Source organism: Lepisma saccharinum, chromosome 10, assembly GCF_977018435.1.
Source record: "Lepisma saccharinum chromosome 10, izLepSacc3.1, whole genome shotgun sequence".
Classification (NCBI taxonomy): Eukaryota; Metazoa; Arthropoda; class Insecta; order Zygentoma; family Lepismatidae; genus Lepisma; species Lepisma saccharinum.
The window spans coordinates 72,113,905-72,138,405 of NC_139238.1; the positions used below are offsets into that span (position 1 = coordinate 72,113,905).

Genomic DNA, 24,501 nt, shown 5'->3' on the forward strand with positions numbered 1-24,501 from the left:
GTATTTTGTCTTGTGGAATCCACACGTTGCCTTGGGGACACTATCGTTTAGAAAATAGTAAAAAATTGTAGACAACGCAATTGAAAAAAAATAAACTTAAATAACTATAACTAAAATAAAAAAAACTTTGACTGTCTCAAATTATCACATACACAATAAAGAACTAGCAAGGACAATGAATCTCTTTGGTTTCCGAAAGCAACAATGGAGACTGTACACCGCAAGGCAGATCATGAATTTCTACCTTCCATGTTATCTAAACTCAACGGCCTGTTGATCAATCAATTTTCGGAACGCTGCTCTTCTTGCTGGAACAGTGACGATTTCGGATTCGCGTCGATCGACATGACGAGGAAACCCAACGACGGAAAATACAGAAACAAATCAAGCACTTTCTAAACGTTGCAACGTTGTGAGAAACGTTTCTCACAACGTTGCAACGTTTAGAAAGTCGTTGATTTTGTTTCTGTATTTTCGTCGTTGGGTTTCCTCGTCATGTCGATCGACGCGAATCCGAAATCGTCACTGTTCCAGCAAGAAGAGCAGCGTTCCGAAAATTGATTGATCAACAGGCCGTTGAGTTTAGATAACATGGAAGGTAGAAATTCATGATCTGCCTTGCGGTGTACAGTCTCCATTGTTTGCTTTCGGAAACCAAAGAGATTCATTGTCCTTGCTAGTTCTTTATTGTGTATGTGATAATTTGAGACAGTCAAAGTTTTTTTTATTTTAGTTATAGTTATTTAAGTTTATTTTTTTCAATTGCATTGTCTACAATTTTTACTATTTTCTAAACGATAGTGTCCCCAAGGCAACGTGTGGATTCCACAAGACAAAATACATCTTTTATCATCGTGCGGATCTAATGCTACTTTCCTAACTTCGTTTGTTGTAATCACGTGGTCTACACTTTGGATTCTTTGTTCTATACTTAGTATCGTCGATTGTGAGTAAAGGCAATCGATGTAATCGTGGAAGGTGAGTTTGTTCTCCACCGTATTCTTGCCCACACCTTTTGCTTTCTTCGTGACGCTACTTTCTGTTCTCATGGCATACATCTTCGAACGCAAACCCGCGAACTCGACAATAACATCACCGTTACATTCATCTTTCAGTTTACCTAGGACTTTTTTGTTACGAGATGGAATTCCAAATCTGTTGGGTTGAGGATACGCAGAAGTATCGAAATACTCAAGCATGGAAGGACTTTTTATGTCTTCGTATAGGTTAGGTGTTTGTATGCTGTAAATGAAGCTGTCGGTGTCCGTGTACAAAAGTGATATTTTATCATTGTAGAAGGGTTTCATCACGTCGTAATGAAATTCGAACATGTAAAGTTTCGACAAGTCGAGAACCGTTGCGCCAACGTAAATTGGTTTTCTGAATTTCATCAATTTTATATCTAGATTGAAAAGTGCCAAATTCTCGTTGTAAATTTTTCTCGACTTGAATCTAGGATCGGCTATCCACTTCCGACATTTATTCTTATCGGAAATTAATTTCACGTCTACGTGCTTTCTAACATTCTCCATGGTCTTTCCGTACACCGCATTGTTCATTAATTTAAAAAAGTCCTTGTCTAAATCGGAAGTGGCAGCTGTTCTATGTTGTGTGTTAGTTTCTATGTAAGGTCTTAACCACGTGGAATGTTTAAACTTTAGTATTCGTCTAACATTTACTATCTGAACACCCTTCCCAATCAAAAACCGGAGATTCTTGTAGTGGACGACGTATCTCTGTTTAGGGTCCAATGTTAACAAAAGCTTGTCTTGAACCGAGTCGGGTGGACATTTGATTTCGGGAGTCGGAGGCAAATCCGAAAACGTCTCGTGCAGGTGGTCGGAGAATTGGAGATCTACCTCTGCGAAGAAACCACACTCGCTATCGTCGAAATGAATAATATCTATCGAAGTGGGATCTAACCATTCGAATCCCCCGTAAGGAAGTTTTTGAACCATGGCATGTCCGTAGAGATTATTAACGTCAGCGTAGAAGATGTAATTCGATGCTCGATTTGAATCGTAATCTTCTTTCATGTGTACGTTATTAGCTTTCGCATGTCTCTGTACGCATTGCACCATTCCACCTCGTATCCCTCTTTCGATAAATAGCAACATGTCAACGTCCGATATCAGTTCCAGCTTGACCTTTGTCTGGAATAACATTGCCGACCACGCTAATCCCGGTAGACTGTAGAAATACGCTGGATCTAATTTATAAATATTCGTTGCCGTTTTCCTGAACGCTTGAAAAACATCCGCGAGTATCGTCACGTCTAATTTTAAATAGGCATCGTGGTAGTCTCCGAGTGTCCTACATCCTAATTTCTCCCACATGAGTTGCGCGTGTTGGTATTCTTCGTCCGTGATTCCTTTCTCTCTGAGTCTGCTGTAAAATTCTCTTGGAAGTGGGAGAGCGTCGTCGTTAAATTTAGAACCATCACTAACGTATTCGTAAGGATAAATCCCTTTACGTCTAACGAGTTCTATGTCTACGTTAGGAAAACTAGCTCCAGTTATTTTAAATTGATCGTCGGTGAGTTTGTTCGCTAAAGCATCCAGACTTGCAGAGAGAAATCTATACGAATCCAGGAAGCGCATCTCGATTGTATTTTTCGTTCCCGGAATCGACACTTGCTTGCTGAGACTAATGTAACGTTCTTCATTCTCGGCCAAGACACCTATACGTTTCGGATCGTAGCCAAGATGTCTCACCAGGTGGTGAAAATCATATCCGCTTCCGTTGTGAAAGAATATGGGGATGAATTTAGGTTTCTGGATTTTAAGATTGCACGTGTTGCAAATTCCACCTATGTAGTTTCCGCTGAAATGATCGTGGTGGAATATTTTTTTGTTCTCATCAGTGAAACTTTGATCACATACCGGACACACCTCAGTGGAATTGTAATTTTGAAGTTCATTTTCAGTTAAAGGTGCCATCGGTTTTGATGTAAGCAGTACGCTACCAATTACCTCAACCTCCTCCACCATTTTTTCCAGGAAGTGTTCGATTACATTTGGCCCGCGGTATATATATGCTTCATTTATTTTATCACGTCGCACAACAACATAGCCGAAACTATTAGGTTGATGAAGCTGGTACGGCGTTGTGGAGGAAATTTCAGGATCCGGTTCGCAGTAGGAGAGTGGTTTGAGGAACGCCTCGAAATCTGCGACGATGATTGCAGGATGTTCCAACAATGCCTTGTGCATTTTGAATTCTTCAACTTCGTTCGTTTCGGGCATCAACATTCTAGCCGGTCTGTTGTCACCGCAATAAATTTTATGTTCGGCAAGTTTCTCCAGAGCAATTTGACGACTATGAAGATTTTGATGATCACGTCGGTCACGATCGTCGAACGTGGTTAGGCATCTCGGGCAAACTTCGATGTTGTTTGCATACTTGGTAGTTTGACTTCTGACCAAACGTGATAGAGAACGAATTAGCGTGTAGTGATGATCATCCTCGTTGGAAATAAGAAGGAGATTTATTACACAAGCATCGTCATCGTCGATATCGCTTATCCTGACAGGGTGCACGAGATATTTATCTGACGTGAAGGAATACACATTAATAGCGATGCGTTTTCCTGTACGATTTTCGAACTTTGTTATATCCGACAATGTCACCGGGTATTCGATGTCAGACATTACACTTTCAAATTCGGACTCGTATTGCTTGTAATGATAAATCCGTTCTGGATTATTTTTGCAATAAACAGGATGCAGTGCAGCCAACACACACCAGAGAAAACACTTGTTATCGCTGTTCTGTATATTTAACACAGCCCTCTTGTGTTGAATGTTCGGTGGAAGAGGAACGTAGCTGGAAGCTCGAAGAGGCAAGAATCGATTCACGTAAACAGTTAACGTGTGAGGACTTCCACACAGAGACCATCCCGACCCTTTAGCCTCGAAATCGTCGTGTTTCTTAACCAGCTCGTTGGAAACTTTATAATAAAAATTGTCCAAATTTTCAACGTCAGCAAAATGAAGAGTCTGATTTTTTGTACAATGATAAAAAATACTCGTTGTGCCATCGACTTTCTCGTATTCGGAAAACAGAACAACATATACTTTTATAGAGTTGTTTTCAAGTTTATCTTTCAAAATATTTAGTACAGGTGTTTTCGTTTCGTCCAAGAAACTAAGAATGTCACGGCCTGGTTCTGACTTAATTGAAAAATCCTGGAGTTGGTCGTTGAATGCAGATCTAATTGGTTTGCCTTCATTGGATAATTTAATTTGCTTGGAAGTAGAAGCTTCCGTATCTGCATTATCGATTTTTCTTTTCGATGCTTGTCCGGTCGATGGTTTGCAAATTTTGAGGTGTTTACTTAAATTTGCAATGCTAATCATCTTTCCGCATCGAGCACAAGGCTTAGAAGGTAACAAACGATTAATTCTCGAACCTGTTTCGCCACATCTTGCCCTGTGTACCGATAAATTGTTCCTTGAGATTAGCTTCCCACAAGTAACACATTCAGTTTTATCATTTTTACAATTGAAACTGGTGGTGGATGCCATTGCTTTTTCGAAAATCACAGAAATCAAAAAGTCTAGTATATAGCGATACAATTTTCAGGTATGTTATTTATATAGAATTTCTTGAGGTGAAATAGAAAATGCACGATCACGTCAAAATTCAATCTGGTCGAAATTACTATGAAAAACCACGTGAAACACCTTTGAACTTGAAATAATAGATAGTATGTGGCTTCAAAGAAAATTAAATACCTATTATTTTTACAAAAACCAAGAAGCACTGCAACAGAACATCCGTACTCTTCGGCTGCTCTCACGAGACTGACTGATCTGCAGTATATGCCGTCTTATATAATAAAAGCGCGAACCGTATTGAAACCACCTGTTTCATATACTTTTATAGAGTATATATGCTTATAAGTATACCCTTATAAGTAATACAATTAAGAGGTATTTAATATGAGTCATCACAATGTTAGTTACATGGTTCTAGTTAGGATGATGATTTTTTTTTGTGTTTGTTGGATAGGGGTTGAAGAAGACTATTTGTTGTAGTAACCACAGTATTGTTTTTTTTTGTATTTTCTGTTCTCTTACGAGAATTAATATAAGTTGCCATAGAACCCTCCAATTCATGACTTAGGAAAAATCTGTTTGCGAATTCATCACGTACGCCTATACGTGAGTAAAATATGAATAGAACCTATGTTCGGAAATCCAAAATAGCAACCAGAAGTGGGATTATCTTGGAAACAGTAAGACTTAGGAAAAATCTGTTTGCGAATTCATCACGTACGCCTATATGTAAGTAAAATATAAATAGAACCTATGGTCGGAAATCCAAAATAGCGACCGGAAGTGGGGTTATCTTGGAAACGGTAAACCTTAGGAATAATCTGTTTGGTGATTCATCACGTACACCTATATGTGAGAAAAAATATAAATAGAACCTATGTTCGGAAATCCAAAATAGCGACCGGAAGTGGGGTTATCTTAGAAACGGTAAGACTTAGGACAAATCTGTTTGCTGATTCATCACGTACGCCTATATGTAAATAAAATATGAATAGAACCTATGCTCGGAAATCCAAAATAGCAACCGGAAGTGGGGTTAGGGGCCAGGAATCTTAAAAAAAATATTATTTGTTTGTTTGTTTGCGTCACAATATAGGCGTGCACGCGCATGTGTGTGGCACATCGTTCCCGAGAGAGAGGTTTACAAAGGTCACAATATACAAACATTTGACCGGAGCTTGGAAAATTACGATAATATGCATTCATCCTTCAAGAATAAGAGACTGCATTATTTACTCATCATGTTGTGTCAGCGCAATAAATAAGACGCTGAACATAGAAAAAAAATAAGAGTTTTTGAGGTTTGGTAAACCTCAATTAATAAAAATAAGTTTTTGATGTTTTGGTGCTGTTTTCTACACTGTGAAACATCGTCAGCACAATAAATAAGGCGCGAAACATGGAGAGAAAATAGGTTTTTGAGGTTTGGCGAGCCTCACCGAGCCTCACCGAGCCTCATTTTCGGTTCCAGAACCAGCTTAATTGCATAAGCAACACTGCGCCATCAAATAGAGCTCATGCCTTACGATAGAAATCCATTAAGGCAAGCTCACCACTTCAGCTCACCACAAGAGGACGTTGAATGCCCCAATCTGCACTACTAGAAACGGTGAGACTTAGGAAAAATCTGTTTGCGAATTCGTCATGTACGCCTATATGTAAGTAAAATATGAATAGAACCTATGCTCGGAAATCCAAAATGGCGACCGGAAGTAGGGTTATGTTTGAAACGGTAAGACTTAGAAAAAATCTGTTTACGGATTCGTCACGTACGCCTATATGTAAGTAAAATATGAATAGAACCTATGTTCGGAAATCCAAAATGGCGACCGGAAGTGGGGTTATCTTGGAAACTGTAAGACTTAGGAAAAATCTGTTTGCAGATTCATCAGGTACACCTATACGTAAGAAAAAATATGAATAGAACCTATGTTCAGAAATCCAAAATGGCAACCGGAAGTGAGGTTATCTTGGAAACAGTAAGACTTAGGAAAAATCTGTTTGGGGATTCATCATATACACCTATACGTAAAAAAAAATATAAATAAAACCAATAGTGTTCGGAAGTCATGCAGGTTTGGACGTGACGACGCAGTTCAATAACATAGGTTAGACCAAGAAAAAAACCTTGGTGATTTTATTTCGAGTAAAATATTGGCAACACTGCGAGAAAATAAGGCTTATGTCTTACAAAAGCAAACTATTAAGTCGAGCCTCACCAAGCCTCACTTCGAGCCTCACTTTCGGTTGCAGCTCTGTCTTTATGGTTCTACTCTAAAATAGGTCAAAGCACGTAGAGGCTCTCGTGTAGTTTAGCACGAAAAAAAAATAAATAGGTTAAGTTATATCACGTAAGATCGTGGCATTCGTACCAAGTACGAGTGGGAAAAAAAAATAGGAAATTTTACAAAAACATCGCTAAACGCTAAAACATCGACAAAAATTTGTCAAAATATGTCAAAAACTGATTTTCAATTGATAAAAAAAAGCTACAAATGCATACCTACCAAGTATGAGTGGGAAAAAAATGAGATGCGGTGAAAATTGCACTGAAAAATCGTCAAACGCTAAAACATCGACAAAAAATTGTCAAAGTATGTCAAAAAATAATATTCAATTGATAAAAAAAAACAATACCTACTAAGTATGACTTTGAAACAATCCAATTACACTACTGAGGACGATGATGAAATTAATCAAAGGACATTCACATAGAACACCCAGGCCGGGATTAGAACTCTGGATCCCTGGTGTCGTAGCGCACTGAACGAGCCACTGAGGCCGGCATATGATATTCTTTCTTTATGCCTATGTATCTTTCTTTCTGTATCTCTAACATTCCCTTCTCTTTCTTCCTCATTTTCTGCATCTTTCCTTTCATGTTTCTCTCTTCCAGTATTTATTTATTCTTTATCCGTTTCTCAATCTAATTTTTTTATCTTTCTTGCTCTATTTAAGTATTTCTTTTTCCATTAGTTTCTCTACTCCTTTCCTTCATGATGTTTTTGCCTTCTTCTTTCTTGTCCATTCTTTCTATTTACCCTATTTCTTTTTGTGTTTCTCTATTTCTCTTCCTTGTTTGTTCACCCTATTTCTTTTTATGTTTCTCTATCTTCTCTTTCTTGTTTGTTCACCCTATTTCCTTTTGTGTTTCTTTATTTCTCTTTCATGTTTGTTCACCCTATTTCTCTATCTTCTCTTTCTTGTTTGCTCACCCTATTTTGTTTTGTCCTTCTTCCTCTGTTTCTCGGTCTCTTGGTGTTATCATTCCTTTCTCTGTCTATCTACAGATCTTTCTCTCCATTTCTCCTACCATATCTGCATTTCTTTCAAGTCTTTTTCCTATGCTTTCCTATCTCTTCTTCCTTTCCCTATGTCTATATTATTCTATCACTTTCTTTCGCTTTATTTCTGTCTCGTTTTCTCTCCCTTTCTCTCTCTCTCTCTTTCTCTTAGTTTATTCCTGACTTTCTTTACTATGAGCAATTCTGTAAAATTCTCAAATAGGCTGAGGCCATTTATTTCGAATCCTAATTTATTCTTGCTATTTTCACCTTTAGTTTTTAGATGGCCAATATGCACATAAAAGTTTTAAGAAAAATTCAGAAGATCCTAGAGATCTAAGTCTCCCAAAAGCCCAGTGAATCCCAGAAATTGTTGACCTTTTGCAAAAATCACCAACCTACGAAAATCAGTACGTAAGAATCCTCATGTATACCAAATATACACAATATTTATTAGTAGAAATGGTTCGATTCTCACAATAAAGGTAACATATTTCAGATTGGGCAAATGTTTCTTAAATGTTAAGGTTCATCTTTTACCTGCATCAATTATATATACTTAGTTTTTCATGGATATTTCTTGTGTTTTCTGAGAATTTGCTGGAACAAATTCCGAAAAATGTTCAGTTTGTTATTATATGACTAGTAACTGTTTACTTTACTTATTTTTACATTTTTCGTTGTTCATTCTTTTATCTTGTTACATACATTTTCTTCTTATCCTCATTCTTTAATCTTTCTGTCTTATTTTCCTAAGTCCCCTTTATATTTTCGTTTTATATTTACTCGAAATTTATTTTGTTTTATTCTTTCTTTCCCTTTCCTCTGTTCTTTTGCCTCAGCTGGTTCTTTTCATATTCTTTTGTGTTTTTTAAAATTTTATAATTCTATTCTTTGTTATCAGCATTTTTATTTTTTTCATTAAAACATTCTCTGTTTTCTTTACGTAGTTATACGTTTCCTTATATATTTCTTTATTTTATAGATATTTATTCTATTTTTCATCTTTCACAAAAAATGTATCAGCCTTTCATGGGTTTTCTTTGTGAGTGTCCCTTCATCAATTTAATCTAATCATCACCCATCGTCGCGATTAACCAAAATTGGCAGAAATTCGATGTAAAATACAAGCAGTCAGTCATTACATGGGTTAAATTTTAGCTACTTTTCACATAATGCAAGTATTACTTTGTTAATTCACGAATTTATACAGAATTTTCACTCTAAATTTTGTATTGTGCTCAAATGTGTACGTTAATGGAATGTCAGTTATGTAGTCATAAATCAGAATTTTGTGCACGATGTTTTGGGTATGCTACAAATGATTTAGAGGAGGGAGTTTAGGCAAGGAGAGACTATTTTATGGTGAATACGAGTGTTTATTTACACAGAAAAAAGTTTCCATGAAGCAAAAGCTAGTTTCTGGTAACCAAATATTTGTCTAAATAGAACCAAATCAATTTAGTAATCCTGCATACTTGTTTAAAGTTGCCAAATAATTTGAACAAAACTAATAAATTTAGTAAAAGCTACCAAATTCTTATGTTTACGGTTACCAAGAGCTTAACCAAATATGTGTTTTTGTTGGTTCAAATTTTTTTTTCTAAGTCAAATTATGTTCTTAAATGTAGATTTTTTGTTCCACTTTGTTATACGTGACATAAACCTACCTTGGGAGGTTAAAGATACGTTACAGTGTTGTTGTTTCAGGTGACGTCACCGGCGTAGGAAGACTGTATGGAAAAGTAGTTACCAAAGAGGATGGAAAGGAATACATGAAGACCGAGAGGATGATTCTCGATTTTAGTTTAGGAAGATCCAGATTTAGAATCAGAGACTACATAAATGGTGACAACATTCTGGGTAAGGTCGATGTTTTTCCTACGTCATCAGTAAGTTAGAACAATAAGCTCTCTTTACCACTCTCTGTACCGCTCACCCCCCCCCCACTACCCTCATTATCTCTCCCTCCCTCCCCATCTCCCTCCCTCCCCTTCTTCCTCCCTCCTTCTTTCTATATTTCTGTCCCATCATCCCTTTCTCCATCATTTTATTTCTCTCCATCAACTTCTCTCTTTCTCTCTTTCTCTCTCCCCCTCCCTTCCTCCCTCTTTCTCTCTCTCTCCCTCTATTTCTTCCCCTCTCTCTCTCCCAGGATATGAATTAATCGGGAGCCATGCCAGGAATTGAAGACTAAAATTGGTAAACGCTGTGAGTGCCACAATAATTCAAACACCGTTTTCCACGTTAAACTGTGAAATGTGCCATGCTTTATAATGTGGTAAACGTGACATGTGGCTGGTAGCCATCTAAGTAGTTCAAAGGGCATGTAAAGAGGTCACTAGTGTGCATGTTCTTACGGGCTGATGTGCGGAACGATGCGATTTCCCAACATTTTCGCTGTTGGCACTTACAACGTTTACCACTTTCAGTCCTCAATCCCCCCACTAGACTCAGGCATCCCACTGGCATCATGTGTGCCTGGTTCGATACCCAGTGGAGACACTTAGTGGTTCGGACCAGGGTTGTTAAATAAATTCAATTCCGGTCCAGGAGAGAAAATCAGCGAGCGTAAATAGGTTCTGGACCGTAAAGAACCTTCCTATCAGCAAAGTATTTCAGTTAGGAATCTTTTTTCTCAGGATCAATTTAAATACTGTCCAGGACTTACTTTTCAGGAGCAATTAAAATACGCTCCAGGAACATTTTTTCTTCAATAAACCGATATGCAACGTGGACCGAATTCAAATTGTACGAGAAAACAGGTTCCTAGAACTTGAACAACCCTGGTTCGAACCCCACTTTAAACTGTGTGGTTCAGACAGTATTGAATCCAGCCGCTTTCCTCGGGGATGTGTATGAAACTTCAAGGGGGGGGTATCATAGGACCAACTTGTAATACTAATAAGACAATGGTTCAAAGGTATCAGATAACGTGCGTAATACCATTCCGTGTAAATCATGAAAAAACTTTGACCCACCTGATTTCAATTTAGACGACATATTGGCTAAAATTATAGCTCAATTAACACAAAAACAACACAGCGTCTCACTAATCTCCACCATTACCAGGCAACACTGGCGTACGTAGGATTATTTTTCGGGAGAAGCTGGAATTGTAAAGGTTGGGGGCGGTATACACAATAAGATATTTTGTATATTAAAAACACTCCACTCTCAAAAATGGCAATCGGGGCCCATTTTAAGGCGAGTTTGCATTTTCCACTCTGTTTTTTCTCAGAGATCTTCAGAGGGGGCCCTAGTCCCTTCAGCCCCCATTCTCTGCTTACGCCAGTGCCAGGCAACATCGCCACCAGTGCATTCTAGCAGTTAGTTTCAGAAATAAAGAACTAATCCATCTCTCCCGGAATTACCCTATGTTTAAAACCATGGTGTCCTACTATGTAAATGTAGTACTTCTTCGTACGAATGACCCATGTACGTAAATTTTGTTTAACCCATATCTTCAAATCATCTTGATCTTTTCTTTACTCTTGGTAACAGATATGTGTATGGTAGTAATATATTCGTTCCATGATCCATTTTTCTTCCCTTCCCTTCTTCCAAAGCAAAATAATAATTCATTTTCTGAGATATTGAGATATTGGACTGTTATCAATTACTAATGAAAAGTGATAATATTTAGAATCTAACTATTCCCGAAACAATACTGATTGAATTTGTGCCGAATTTGCTGTTGCGGTTGTAGTTGAATAAAAAAAACTTGTAATTTTGTGTCAAACATATTGCAATATATATATATATATATTGCGCTTTTGTCCTGGTGTCCTTAAACAATAAACCAGGACATCATTTCCTCAGAATTTCGGTTCCCCCGTTTATTGTGTACTAATTTATTTCATTTTTCTTTTACAATTTACTTTAAAAAAATATTTACACAGGTATTTAAGATTACACTAATTTTGATTTATAGCTATAGATACCGTGGTTGTTCTACTTTGCAAAGTTTCCAAAACGTTCAAGGTTTACATATTGTAAATTGTTAGAGATAAAGGCGTAAGTAATGATAAAATATTAGTATCGAGGTTTACATATGGAAAGGTTGGAGATAAAGGGTGAGTAATGTTAATAGGAATAGGATGTAGTAATTATATTATGTTGACCAATTCGGTTGAACACATCAATGATTGGTTTACAGATTATTAGGGTGGGTTATAGGATTTGTTATAGGTTATAAAGAAGATATGTATCCTTGAAGAGAGGATCTCCGAAGAAAAGATTTGAAATTGATGATTGGTTTAGCTATGTAGGTGTGGGTAAGATCCCACTGCAATAATTACACTAATTTCTTTCAAGGTCAAGCCATGAATAGATTCCTGAACCAAAACGCGGATGAAATCGTCAAGGAGATGAAGCCGGCAGCCACGCACAGCCTTAGCCGCCATTTTAAGGAGTGGATCAACGCAGCGTTCCTAAACATCCCCCTCAAAACATGGCTCCTGGATTAGCAACACTGAGTTATTGACGAAAGAGAAAATGTTAAATTTGTTAGCTCTCAATGGTTATTGTTTTTGAATAGATGAACGTTTTAGTGTTACACGTCATAGACACATCATAGAAGCACAAAAACCATCTACACCCCTCAGTGTTTTTTGGCATTAATAAATGCTATTACAAATCACCCTCATATGCAGGAATGTATTAAACATACGTCATATGGAGGAATAGAATTATTATATTTCCCCTACCTTTACAGTGTATCAAGAATTTGGTTCCAAATTCAAGTCGATTTGAAATACACTCTTGTTTATAGTTATGCTCACTGTGTGAATATGTAGTTGCATGAGTGATTATATATTGTTGTTCAAAATAGGAATGTGTATTTAATTGAACATCATTAGCACTCGTGTGTTAAAAAAAAAAGATTTATAACATTATATTTTCTCCCTCTTATTTATTTATTATGTTCACAATATAGGTACTGAAATTCAAGCAGTGGATACCATAATTAGCAAACACGGATTCAATCTTTACACTGTGTTCTACCATTCATCATATAAATTAACGCATTTATTCTTCATGTTCAAACTTTTTTCTGACATATCATACCTAAAGAACAACAGACCATCATGTATTTTCTTCTTAACTACACTCATATCAGCCGAGAAATTTTGATAAACATGCGTCTTTTATATTTGAAGGGTAGAGGGGAAAGATGCATGCTGTGGTCGAAAATTTTCAGAGGGTATACCCTAAGTTTCGTGAAACTCGTCAGACCACGTTTCGTTAAGTGGATTAAGTTTCCATTGAATATGCATAGATGGAATCATTTAACTTTGGATTATGTTTCCATTCAATATAGATAAAATCATTTAACTTTGCATAATGTTTCCATTCAATACAGATGAAATCGTTTAACTTTGGATTATGTTTCCATTCAATATAGATGAAATCGTTTAACTTTGGATTATGTTGCCATTCAATAGATGAAATTGTTTAACTTTGGATTATGTTCCATTCAATATAGATGAAATAGTTTAACTTTGGATTACGTTTCCATTCAATATAGACATTTAACTTTGGATTATATTTCCATTCAATATAGATGAAATCATTTAACTTTGGATTATGTTTCCATTCAATATATATGATATCATTTAACTTTGGATTATGTTTCCATTCAATATAGATGAAATTGTTTAACTTTGGATTATGTTTCAATTCAATATAGATGAAATCATTTAACTTTGGATTATGTTTCCATTCAATATAGATGAAATCATTTAACTTTGGATTATGTTTCAATTCAATATAGATGAAATCGTTTAACTTTGGATTATGTTTCCATTGAATATAGATGAAATCATTTAACTTTGGATTATATTTCCATTCAATATAGATGAAATCATTTAACTTTGGATTATGTTTCAATTCAATATAGATGAAATTGTTTAACTTTAGATTATGTTCCATTCAATATAGATGAAATTGTTTAACTTTGGATTATATTTACATTCAATATAGATGAAATTGTTTAACTTTGGATTATGTTTCCATTCAATATAGATAACATTTATTTAAATAGGCGACAAACATGATTGTTCGTCAGAAAAATATTTTAGTAATTGTGCGTAATTACTAAAAAATATAGTCAAATTACCAATTTCAGTAAAGGCTATCAAACTTCTTATTTGAGGTAATCAAAAAGACTAACCGAATGTGTTTTCTTAATTCAATGAAATCCATTTTTTCTGCTTAAAAAGTAAATCCGCTAATGTTCTTTTACGGCTTAATTCCAAACTGTTGAAAGATTTCCCGGCATGTGTCTGCTTGTGAATAATTTTAATAACGAAACGAAATTTATTTTTTTTCATATGAAAAAAACATGACGTTCGCATTATTGTGGTATGCACATTTGAATTTTGGTACTATATTGTCATATGTTTTGTGTAGAGGAAGTAGCAGTATTTTTTTCATATCTGTTTCGTGTTTGTACAAGTTGACATTTGGATGACGTATAGCCGTCGCACTAATCTTTCATGTACGTCAATTTATATAATCTTGTTCTTGTAACGTAAGACTATCTATTTACATGTACTGATTTTTCGTTCATTATAACACGAATCAATCTTTCCACATTTCCAAAACCACGCGTTTCTCTCAATATAAATATTATGCATACCGAACGAAATTGAATATGGTTTGAGAATATGAATTTAGTATAAAAGTTTACAAGTTTAACAATGTTCATATTACATAATATATATTAGAGAGTTTTGAAATATTCAAAACGTGGAAGTAACAAAGGGAACGATTTCAAAATAGGAATTCTCGTGAAATAATTGTTTATTATTAGTCAATGATAAATGAGATTCAGTACATTCCAAATCTTTACAAAATAAGTAAACTATTCGTAATGTTTTGTATTAAATTTGTCAAATTTGATTATCCATATTCAATGAAACTTTCTATTCAAAGATTCTTAAGGTTTAAATAAGAAATTTATGCCTAGTTAAAATATTGTTAAATGTACAATTTTCAGTATTTTGTTACATTAGTAGCACTAGAATCTTAGGTATTTGCAATTTTTCAGAACGTCTTTTGATAATGTTTGTAAATATTAATGCATTTTCCCCTCATTGAACTTATTTCAGTGGTGATATGCTGAATTGTACAAGCTGTAGTGACTGTGATGAAATTTAAAATAGTGTATCACAATTGTAAATTTCTTGTTTTATAAATATAGTGTGATTGTATGATGAACCCAGTGTTGAATTGTGTTAATAAAGTTCATTATAGTATTGTACATTCGGTTTTAATCAGCTATATCTCCATATCCTCCTAAATATATTAATACATGAAAGATAAAAAGGTAAAAAAAAGGTAAAGTGCTCCCCTGTGCTTAGCACCACGCCATGAAGGCGTATAGGAGGTGTGGGGGTAACGCCCCACACTAACTTGATCCGGTCGTGAGTGGGAGTGATGTGATCCCCCTGACCGCCTTTACCCCCCAGGGTTTCCCCCGGGTACCCATGTCATTCGACGAGATGCACTTCAATGCATCAGTTGATGTGTTTTGATGCACCAGAATGCATCTTTTTTGATGATGCACGTAAACGTTTGGTCTGTGCTACATAAACTCTGTAGCTCAGACCAAACGTTTCAGTGCATCATCCAAATAGATGCAGGAAGGTGCATGAAGGAGCATAAACTGATGCATTGAAGTGCATCTCGACTGAAAGGAATCCTCCCTTGAATCAAATTATGCACTTTGCTGTTTCTTTCACGGCATACAAAAATGCACCCAAATGCATCAAAAATGAATCTGATTCTTTGAAGAAGCCATAAAACACACTTTAGTGCATCAATCGATGCATTCTGGTGTATCAATCGATATGATGCATTTAGTTTTCTGTGTGTCCTGGAAAACACGTCACTATTTACGATCTGGCATTTTTTAGAAACTCACCCTATTTAACTTCATTGACAACAAAGAATATTATATCGGCATTTGCAAAGCTCAAGATATGACTATTCATGTAAAATAATAGTAAGTATATACCATTAAACATTTGTTTCCCGACAAGATTAATAAAAGCAAGATATTGTTCAAAAAGTTCCACATGTCTGTTCAAATGCCCCCCACGGATGGAACAGATTTTACTATATTAACGATATTTTGTTTAACGTATTCAACCCTGCGTTGGTCGCGCACTGTCTCTAGTTCCGGGTGTGTGGTTTGAATGTCATAATTTATCAATGGTTGTTTTGACAACACCCTTCCTCTGTCTAGCCGAGTTTCTAACCTTCCTCTATTACACCACGATTTTCTTTTCAGTGTTAGTAGAGTCCAATTACTTTCGGAACATCCCCAGCAAACTGAGCGAGTCTGTCTAGCGAGCCTATTTGGTGGGTAGAGCCTGAGCAAAGGGCTTAGCGATAGGTTCTGGGTTGAGGTGACGTCAGCGGCTCGCATGGTTGATTAGCTGCTTCGAGAGTTGTGACTCGTTCCGAAGCTTCAAATGCATAACTGCCAAAGATGTTGCGGAAATAATCTCCTTCTAAGATATTCGAGCCACTAGGAAGGGTTCGTTGAAGCCCCTTGCTGTCTGAGTCTATGCGCGACAATTGGCATACCCAGTTTATACAGAAAATCCAGCCTGCCGTTCTGCGCCCGACTAACGAACATTGCCTTTTTATAATTGTATTGAATTTCAATTTTTCTAGTTTTATATAATCTCAATTGTTGAAAGAAAAGATCTAATGGTAATAATCGAATATTTGGCATTTTAAACCATTAATTTGGCATACTTTAAAAACCCGGTCTCTGAGACCCTGCGCGACAAGCGACGTAACTTTTCTCGCACGACCCACGAAGAGTTAACTTGCAAAATCACTGATTTGTGTGTGAAAATGTTCGGATGTAGTAGACTGTTCGATTTATTTTAAAAATAACAAAACAATTTTCACTATGACATAAAACAATAAAATTGGTACAGTGTTCAAATGTGGCCTACTCTCCCCTAATTGGCCAATCATGAGTCGCCAAACTTGCTACGTAATTGAGATGATAACCTGTTGTGTGTTAGTGGGTCTATGTATTCAGTGGCTGTGCTCTATGGCTGTTGGGGGTTCAGTCGGTGACGAATACATGCATGCGTATACAGCTAAATATGTAGTTATTAGCTTCTACAAACAGTATAACTATTTTTCGAAATAGGTCCAAAAGGTCTGAACAATGAGGTCTTAAGTAGGAGGACGTTCAACATTTAAACAACCGTCAAGTTGTTTGGGACCATTTTCCCTCTGTATCCCCTCGAGAACTATGTGGATTTTTTCCTAATCGACAGATTTTAATGTTTTACGTAATGTAAAAGTAGTTCCAGCGTTAGGAAAGCACAAATAACGGAGATATTTGATCCCAAAGAATGGCCGACGTAAGTTAAAACCTGCAATTTTCTAGTATTTTCGCCGCTATTTGTTAGTACAAACAGTTTTTGCGCACACCAAATAGCGATACAACACGTCGAAAATAACTATCAGTACTAAACCTAACAATCCTAACCTAACTACAAAAAACTATAGCTGCTGTTGTGCAAAGTAGTTTTGGGTACTATATTCACTTGCGCAAAGCCTTCGCGCTGTTCTGCTATACGGTGCAGTAACTCGCTAAGGTAACAGACGTACTTTACTTCACAAGAACACATTTCTTACCAACTGGCTCTACAGCTCTAGGTGAGCTTTAGCCTCCTGTACTATCAGCCTCTAAGCATCTCGGTCCAATATCTTCTCCCTCCATCCATGGACTCCCATTCTTTGTAGATCTTGTACGACACTATCCTGCCATCTTAGTTTTGGTCTGCCTCTTCTTCTTGTGGAATACATTCTCTCATACATGATTCTTCGCGGCGTTCTATCCTTATTCATACGTTCTATGTGACCCATCCAACTAATTCTTCTGGCTTTAATAAATCTTACTATATCCTTTTGGTTTAAGATGGAATTTATCTCTTCATTGTTTCGACTTCTCCAAAAATCTCCATCCTTGATTGGTCCACATATTTTTCTGACTATTCGTCTTTCTGTTTTCCTTAATTGTTGTTCATCTTCTAAACTCATTGTCCAAACCTCAGCACTGTAAGTTATTACCGGTCTTATAAGTATCTTGTAAATCAATAGTTTTGTATATCTGCTAATTAACTTGCTTTTTAGTAATTGTATATTGGCATAATATGCTGTGTTCCCTTTCTCTAATTGTATCATGAAAATTATTTTGGTCATTTATCGTCATTCCAAGATACTTGAAGTTTGTTACTGCTTCGAATTTCTTGTCATCTATTGTAAATTGGTGGTAACGTTTTTTACCTTGTTTTGATGTCAGTAGTATGAATTTGAATAACACATTTCTGCGAGCTAAAATCAACTGAAAACTTTCATAAACAACAAAATCTCTGAAACCCATGCAAAATATTTCACTTTCTCCAGGGAGTACCAGTTTTTTTTTCATTCGGCTACCAGTAATGGCACGAGTGTTAGCGCCAGTCTCTCGGTCGTTTCATCGTTATATCTAAGGAAGAAATACGACATTAAAGAATCAAAGTACAAAGTCTATCTAATTCTTAATGGATCTTAATTCAAATCCAACTAACTAAACGTTGCAATGCCTTCCAAAAATCATAACACTTGGGCAAATTGGTAATTATTTGTGAATATAGAAAATAATTTCTGCAGTACTGCCATGGTGGCCAATTTCGATTCCATGCAGGAGAATCAATCTTTGATACACATGTAAAACTCTTCATCCAATTCTGATCAGAGTTTCTTGCCGTGATTTAATTTCTCATCTCGGCGATGAAGCATTCGCACTCTTTGCATAGAAATATTGTTACACGTAGTATTTTATACATACGTATCCAGAGAGTTGAGTAGTTTTTATGGTGTATTTTGTACTCTTGAATAGTATGTGGTATTATTCCACTAAATAATAGCTTAGGAAAAGAAAACAATATAATTATTTTATTTAATTTGACAAAGGATTCGTGCTTAAAAGTACTTTTGTATATGATGCAACAGAATCCAAATCTCTTACCTTTGTATCTGACTGTAAACTATCATTGGAAAAATTATACCGTATTAAAGTATTAAGTAAATACCTTGAAGCCTGTGTTAGTTAACCCAAGAGAATTTTAAACCAGAAATCTCTAGCCCCCCACTCATTTCAAGTTGGCACCATCGCTGCAGTAGCACCCCAACCACTGTACGTACAATGGGGCTTTACCACAGGTCGAAACAGACAGTGTGTGCAAGAACACAGGGTTGCCACTATCTAACGGGACCAATCATCCCTTTTGCTCATGGACCGAGACCAGAGTTGCGGGATGTTATTCCACTGTTAATTGATGTAACAAGAAAGAATACAAAATTCCTTTGGAGTGGTGGAATAACCGCGACAGAGATTAAGAGCGAAAGGGCACAAACGCGAAACGTAACACTGGATTAAACACGAAACAAACAAGAGCGACACGGAACAAGCACAAATGGAATAACCGCGATGGAATAAGCGCGAAATGGAATAGACGCGAAAGGAATAACAGCGAAACTGATTAAGCGCGAAACGAAAATTAAACACCGGATTGATTTATTTGGCGTTTTAAGTCCACTTTATGCACAGTAAGGCTAATCGGGACTGCACCTAACGTTTAAAGTGGGATCCGAACCACTATGTGCCTCCACCGGGAATCGGATCAGAGACCCCTTGATTACAAGGCGACGACGCTACCACTGCGCCCATCGGAGAAGCCTTTGAACACCGGAATAAGACCGAAAGGCACAACCCCGAAACTGATTACCCGCGAAAATTTAACTTTCGTGGTTGTTGAAACTGTATTTGGGATTAATTTTCCTTTTAGTGAATTTTAACGTTCCCTGGCAATACTGGATATCGTAGGGAAAGTAACTGAGCGAATGACTTGGTGACGTAACAACGAAGGCGAGAGTGAAAGAGGTCGTTTCCTCCAACCAGACGAGTTTTGGGTCAAGGTCAACACTGTTGTTTTTATTTCTCCCAACCAGATTAGCTCAAAACCGGTTTCTCTTCCTGAACTATGTCTTTGGCTCAACAGTTCAACATTGTGTGGGAAATTATAATTCCCCAATCCACAAGGTAGAATTTGTAGAGGTGCATCCGTAGATCTGAAGCCTATTTACTTTTACTTGTGACGTTGTCTTGACAAATTTATCCGAAAATGATATTCTTATTCTTGTGGTGCCATTTCTGAATATAATTCAACGAGTGCAGTTGTAGCTTTAGTAATTAATATGTACTACAGTAGACTACTAAAAACATTTGTATATTGCATTACGACTGCACATTAGTTTAGGTTTTAAATTATGATTTCTAAAAACAAAAATTAAAATTTCACAAGGTGAACACAAGATTTCTAAAATATAACAGTCGATACCAAAAATAAAAATAAAATAGTTATTCAAAGCACACTAAACACATTTTCTTGCATATTTTTATAGTAATTATCTTCAGACGAAAATTTGTTTTAATGTTGCTTTCCATTCGAAAAACAAAACGTTTTTACTGTTGTAATGATAGATTGGGATCACACGGCTTTGAATGACAGCACCAAATAAGATTTATGCACACTACTAATTATAATAATATGCATAAATATTAATCAGGGACTTTACTTTTCATCTACTTGATTTAACATTATTTTTGTTATTCAACAAGTGTTCAATTCTTCATCTTTGTGACAAATATCTCCTTGCTAGGACAGTTATTTTTATAGAAATTTTAGCGATCATAACTACACGTAAGCTAGATAATGATGTATCGTTTTATCTCAATTCTTGAGGAGAATTCACACCGAAGTGACAAGCAACACGTGTCGCTTGACGATTTCACCAATCGAAAGCAGACTTTTGCGGCCTATCATGCCGCTGCGGTGTGAATCGTTGCTGCTGATTGGTTCGTTCCCAAGTGGCGCATGACGCTTAGGTCAGAAATCTCCCATGTACCAGATTTTTTACATATTCATGTACATGTAATACATATTATTTAACTTAAATATTATTATTATGACGTTAATTTAAAAAAGTATATCCCTATTATTAGCTGACCTCTGTGGGGGAGTGGTTAGCACAGCGCGTTACGTCGCCAGGGGTCCCAGGTTCGAATCTCGGCATGGTTGTGCTCTGTGATTGTCCCTTCATCAATTTTGACATATCATCACTCATCCTCATCGTCGCGATTAGCCAAAAGTGGCAGAAAAATAACAAAATCAGAGCTATATTGTTATTATAATTTCTGAGACACTAGGTTCGAACCTCCTTTCCTTGAAATACATTTCTACATATGTAGCCTACCTGGTGTTGGGACAATCATTTCAGACATAAGAACACAACATCTAAGTCAATATTGTTTTTCTGCTTAAATGCCGTCCTTGCATTTGTTTATAATTCGTCTAATTACTGTAAGACTGGAAGTATTTACCAAGTTTATTATTATTAAGAAATAGTCCATAATATTTATTGTATTTTTATAGTATTAGAGTGTGTACTCACAAATATTGTGATGTAATTTGAAACTGAGCTCTGTTTATCTTGTACTGTTTTCTTTCGTTTTACTGCTTTATTATTATTGTTGGTTTCCGGTTTCAAATGCCTTATGCTGTACTGGAAATTTCGATAAATAAATATTAGAGAACGTACTCATACAAGATTTTGACCTACATTTTCAAACAAGTAAATGGTTTATACTCATTCTCGATTATGTACTGACATTCCCAAAATCATTACGAACATTGACGCTGGTCCTCCCCGATGGCGTAGTGGTAACGTCGTAGGCTTTCAATCAAGGGATCCCAGGGTTCGGTATCCAGTGGAGGCACATTGTGGTTCGGATAACACTTAAACTGTAGGTCCAGTCCCGATTAGCCTTTCTGTGCACAAAGTGGACTTCAACAATTCAATTCAAAAAATAACATGCGAGCGTACTACAAGAGATTCCGTGCTAGTAGCGAACAAGTGCTCTTAGCGAACATCGGAAGGAAAGTATTTGCAGGTGCGTGCTGTTAGCGAACACACACACTTGCCCTGTCTTGATTGTCCTTGAAAGTGGTCAATATGCAAGGGTTGCCAGTGATACCGTATAATCATTTTGTGTTTGAAATTAGCTAAATGAAGTATCCTCAACAATTTAGGTTAACTACATGAAAGTTTTTGTTAAAATATTGATATATTTCATCGTCCTTAAAATCAGCTTTGGATTTCCGTTACGAAGCCGTAGCCACGATTCTGGACCTCCTGTAAGATACGTTATATTTTATGTATTATACAATAAATGAATGAATCACCACTGCTTATTGGACTGCTTAAAACTATAGTGGCAGCAATCACTTACCTTCCATTTCAGCAATATTTGGTTCGTGCGAATGTACTTTTAAACTTTCCTCAAGTAGAACTACGTCTTTTATCTTCAGTGACCCCTTACACTTAATTTTCTTCTCTTTCGTACATAGCCATCGTAAACCAAACACAAATCTCCGTACCTCGTTTCAATGAATTCTATTTCACTCGTCTTGCTGGTTTTACAGTCGATTGAAGAATGATCAGGGGTGAGTCAGGTCAGGTCAAGAGGCACCAGACAAAGAGATGCTTCTCCACGCAAGTTGGCTTATCCTTGGCAAACACTTGCATGCTGACCAGTTTCAAGGACAAAAAGACAGGACAAGTTTGATTGTTCGCTAACAGCACGCACCTGCAAATCCTTCCGTAACTGTGTTCGCTAAGAGCACGTGTTCGATATGAGCACGTTCGCTAACAGCACAGCACCCTACAAGACGCGCCGCATAGAAAGTGTCCGAGTCTATTCAGTATAAAAATATTGAACACTATTTAATATGCATCACTACTTAGTGTAACATATTTGTCGCTCTTTCAATTTGGATTTCACACTCTCACAATGACCGTCGTCCTTCGACAGATAGATTAAAGCAGGGTTGTTAAAGGTCTAGGAATTTTAATTAAATTCAATTCCGGTCCAGGAGAGAAAATCAGCAAGCGTAAATGGGTTCTGGACCGTAAAGAACCTTTTTATCTGTAAGGTATTTCAATTCGGTCCAGGAACCTTTTTTCCAGATCAATTTAAATACGGTCCAGGAACATTTTTTTCCGAATCAGTTTAAATAGGGTTCAAGTTCTGTATTAAAACAAAACAATACGCAACTTGGATCGAATACTAACCTGACGATAAACAATTATCCACTTGTGAGCATGAAAGACTAATCCAGGTGCTGGCTGCCTCGAGAATCTAAGGTACAAGGTAGAAATGAGCGAAACGCAAACGGTGCAGTCACTTTCCCCCTTTCCATGTAGCCCCATTCTCTCGCGCGCGTTCCTTCACTTGGTTGTAGCAGCACTGCCCGTCCCTGTTGTGATATCTGCTGGGAACACAGCAGCCTCACGTTACTTCATCAGCGTTATGTAGTACTACAGTAACTCTTCGACAAGGGAGTTTTTTGAACCTGGCTCACGAGAGAACAACAGCGTTTTGATTTATTCGGTCCAGGAACTTTTTTCCAGAATGAATTTCAATTCGGTCCAGGAACTTTTTCCAGAATGAATTTCAATTCGGTCCAGGAAACTTTTTCCAGAATGAATTTCAATTCGGTCCAGGAACCTTTTTTCCCGCATCAATTTAAATACGGTCCAGGAACCTTTTTTCAATGTAACAATACACAACTTGGACCGAATTTATATTGTGGGAGAAGAAAGGTTCCGGTCCCAATAGAACCCATTAGAATGATTGGGTTACTGAACCTTAAACAACCCTGGATTAAAGGAGGTATATTGGAAGCTTCAAATGTAGCATATTTTTGCAAAATATAAACACAATAATTGCTTTCAAATAGATTATGCACATTAGCCTCTAAACACGCACCCAACAAAATTTCTGAAACGCCAGAAGCACGTAAAGTAGATAAAGTGTGTTGTTATATCTCTATACTATACTTATACCGTCCCTTCACTTATTCATCTAATAATAATACAATTTTAATTAATTTGCATATTTTAATTGATATCATTTGAATTTAATGATTATAAAATAATAATTTCAATTGGAACATTTGTATCATTATTACCAAAGTTCATGAATTGTAAATAAGTTTAATTCCGGCCCACGAGAGAAAATCGGCAAGCGTAAATTGGTTCTGGGCCGTAAAGAACCTTTTTACTGTAAAGTATTTAAATTCGATCCAGAATCTTTTTTTTTTCGGATAATTTTAAATACGGTCCAGGAACCTTTTTTCCGGATAATTTTAAATACGGTCAAGGAACCTTTTTTCCGGATAATTTTAAATACGGTCCAGGAACCTTTTTTCCGGATAATTTTAAATACGGTCAAGGAACCTTTTTTCCGGATCAATTTAAATACGGTCCAGGAACCTTTTTTCCGGATAATTTTAAATACGGTCAAGGAACCTTTTCTCCGCATAATTTTAAATACGGTCAAGGAACCTTTTTTCCGGATAATTTTAAATACGGTCAAGGAACCTTTTCTCCGGATAATTTTAAATACGATCAAGGAACCTTTTTTCCGGATAATTTTAAATACGGTCAAGGAACCTTTTCTCCGGATAATTTTAAATACGGTCAAGGAACCTTTTCTCCGGATAATTTTAAAT

At 36.5% G+C, this 24,501-nt stretch overlaps 1 protein-coding gene across 1 annotated transcript in view; it reads left to right on the forward strand.

Annotated features, from left to right (window-relative positions):
• Window positions 1-13,352, forward strand: part of LOC145994147 (uncharacterized) — a 118,406-nt gene extending 105,054 nt beyond the window's left edge. The window contains exons 11-12 of the mRNA XM_083130238.1: window positions 9,554-9,706; window positions 12,161-13,352. Of these exons, the coding sequence (XP_082986364.1) occupies window positions 9,554-9,706; window positions 12,161-12,312 (305 nt within the window). The 3' untranslated portion in view covers window positions 12,313-13,352. The remainder of the gene's footprint in view (window positions 1-9,553; window positions 9,707-12,160) is intronic.
• Window positions 13,353-24,501: the final 11,149 nt, after the last annotated feature.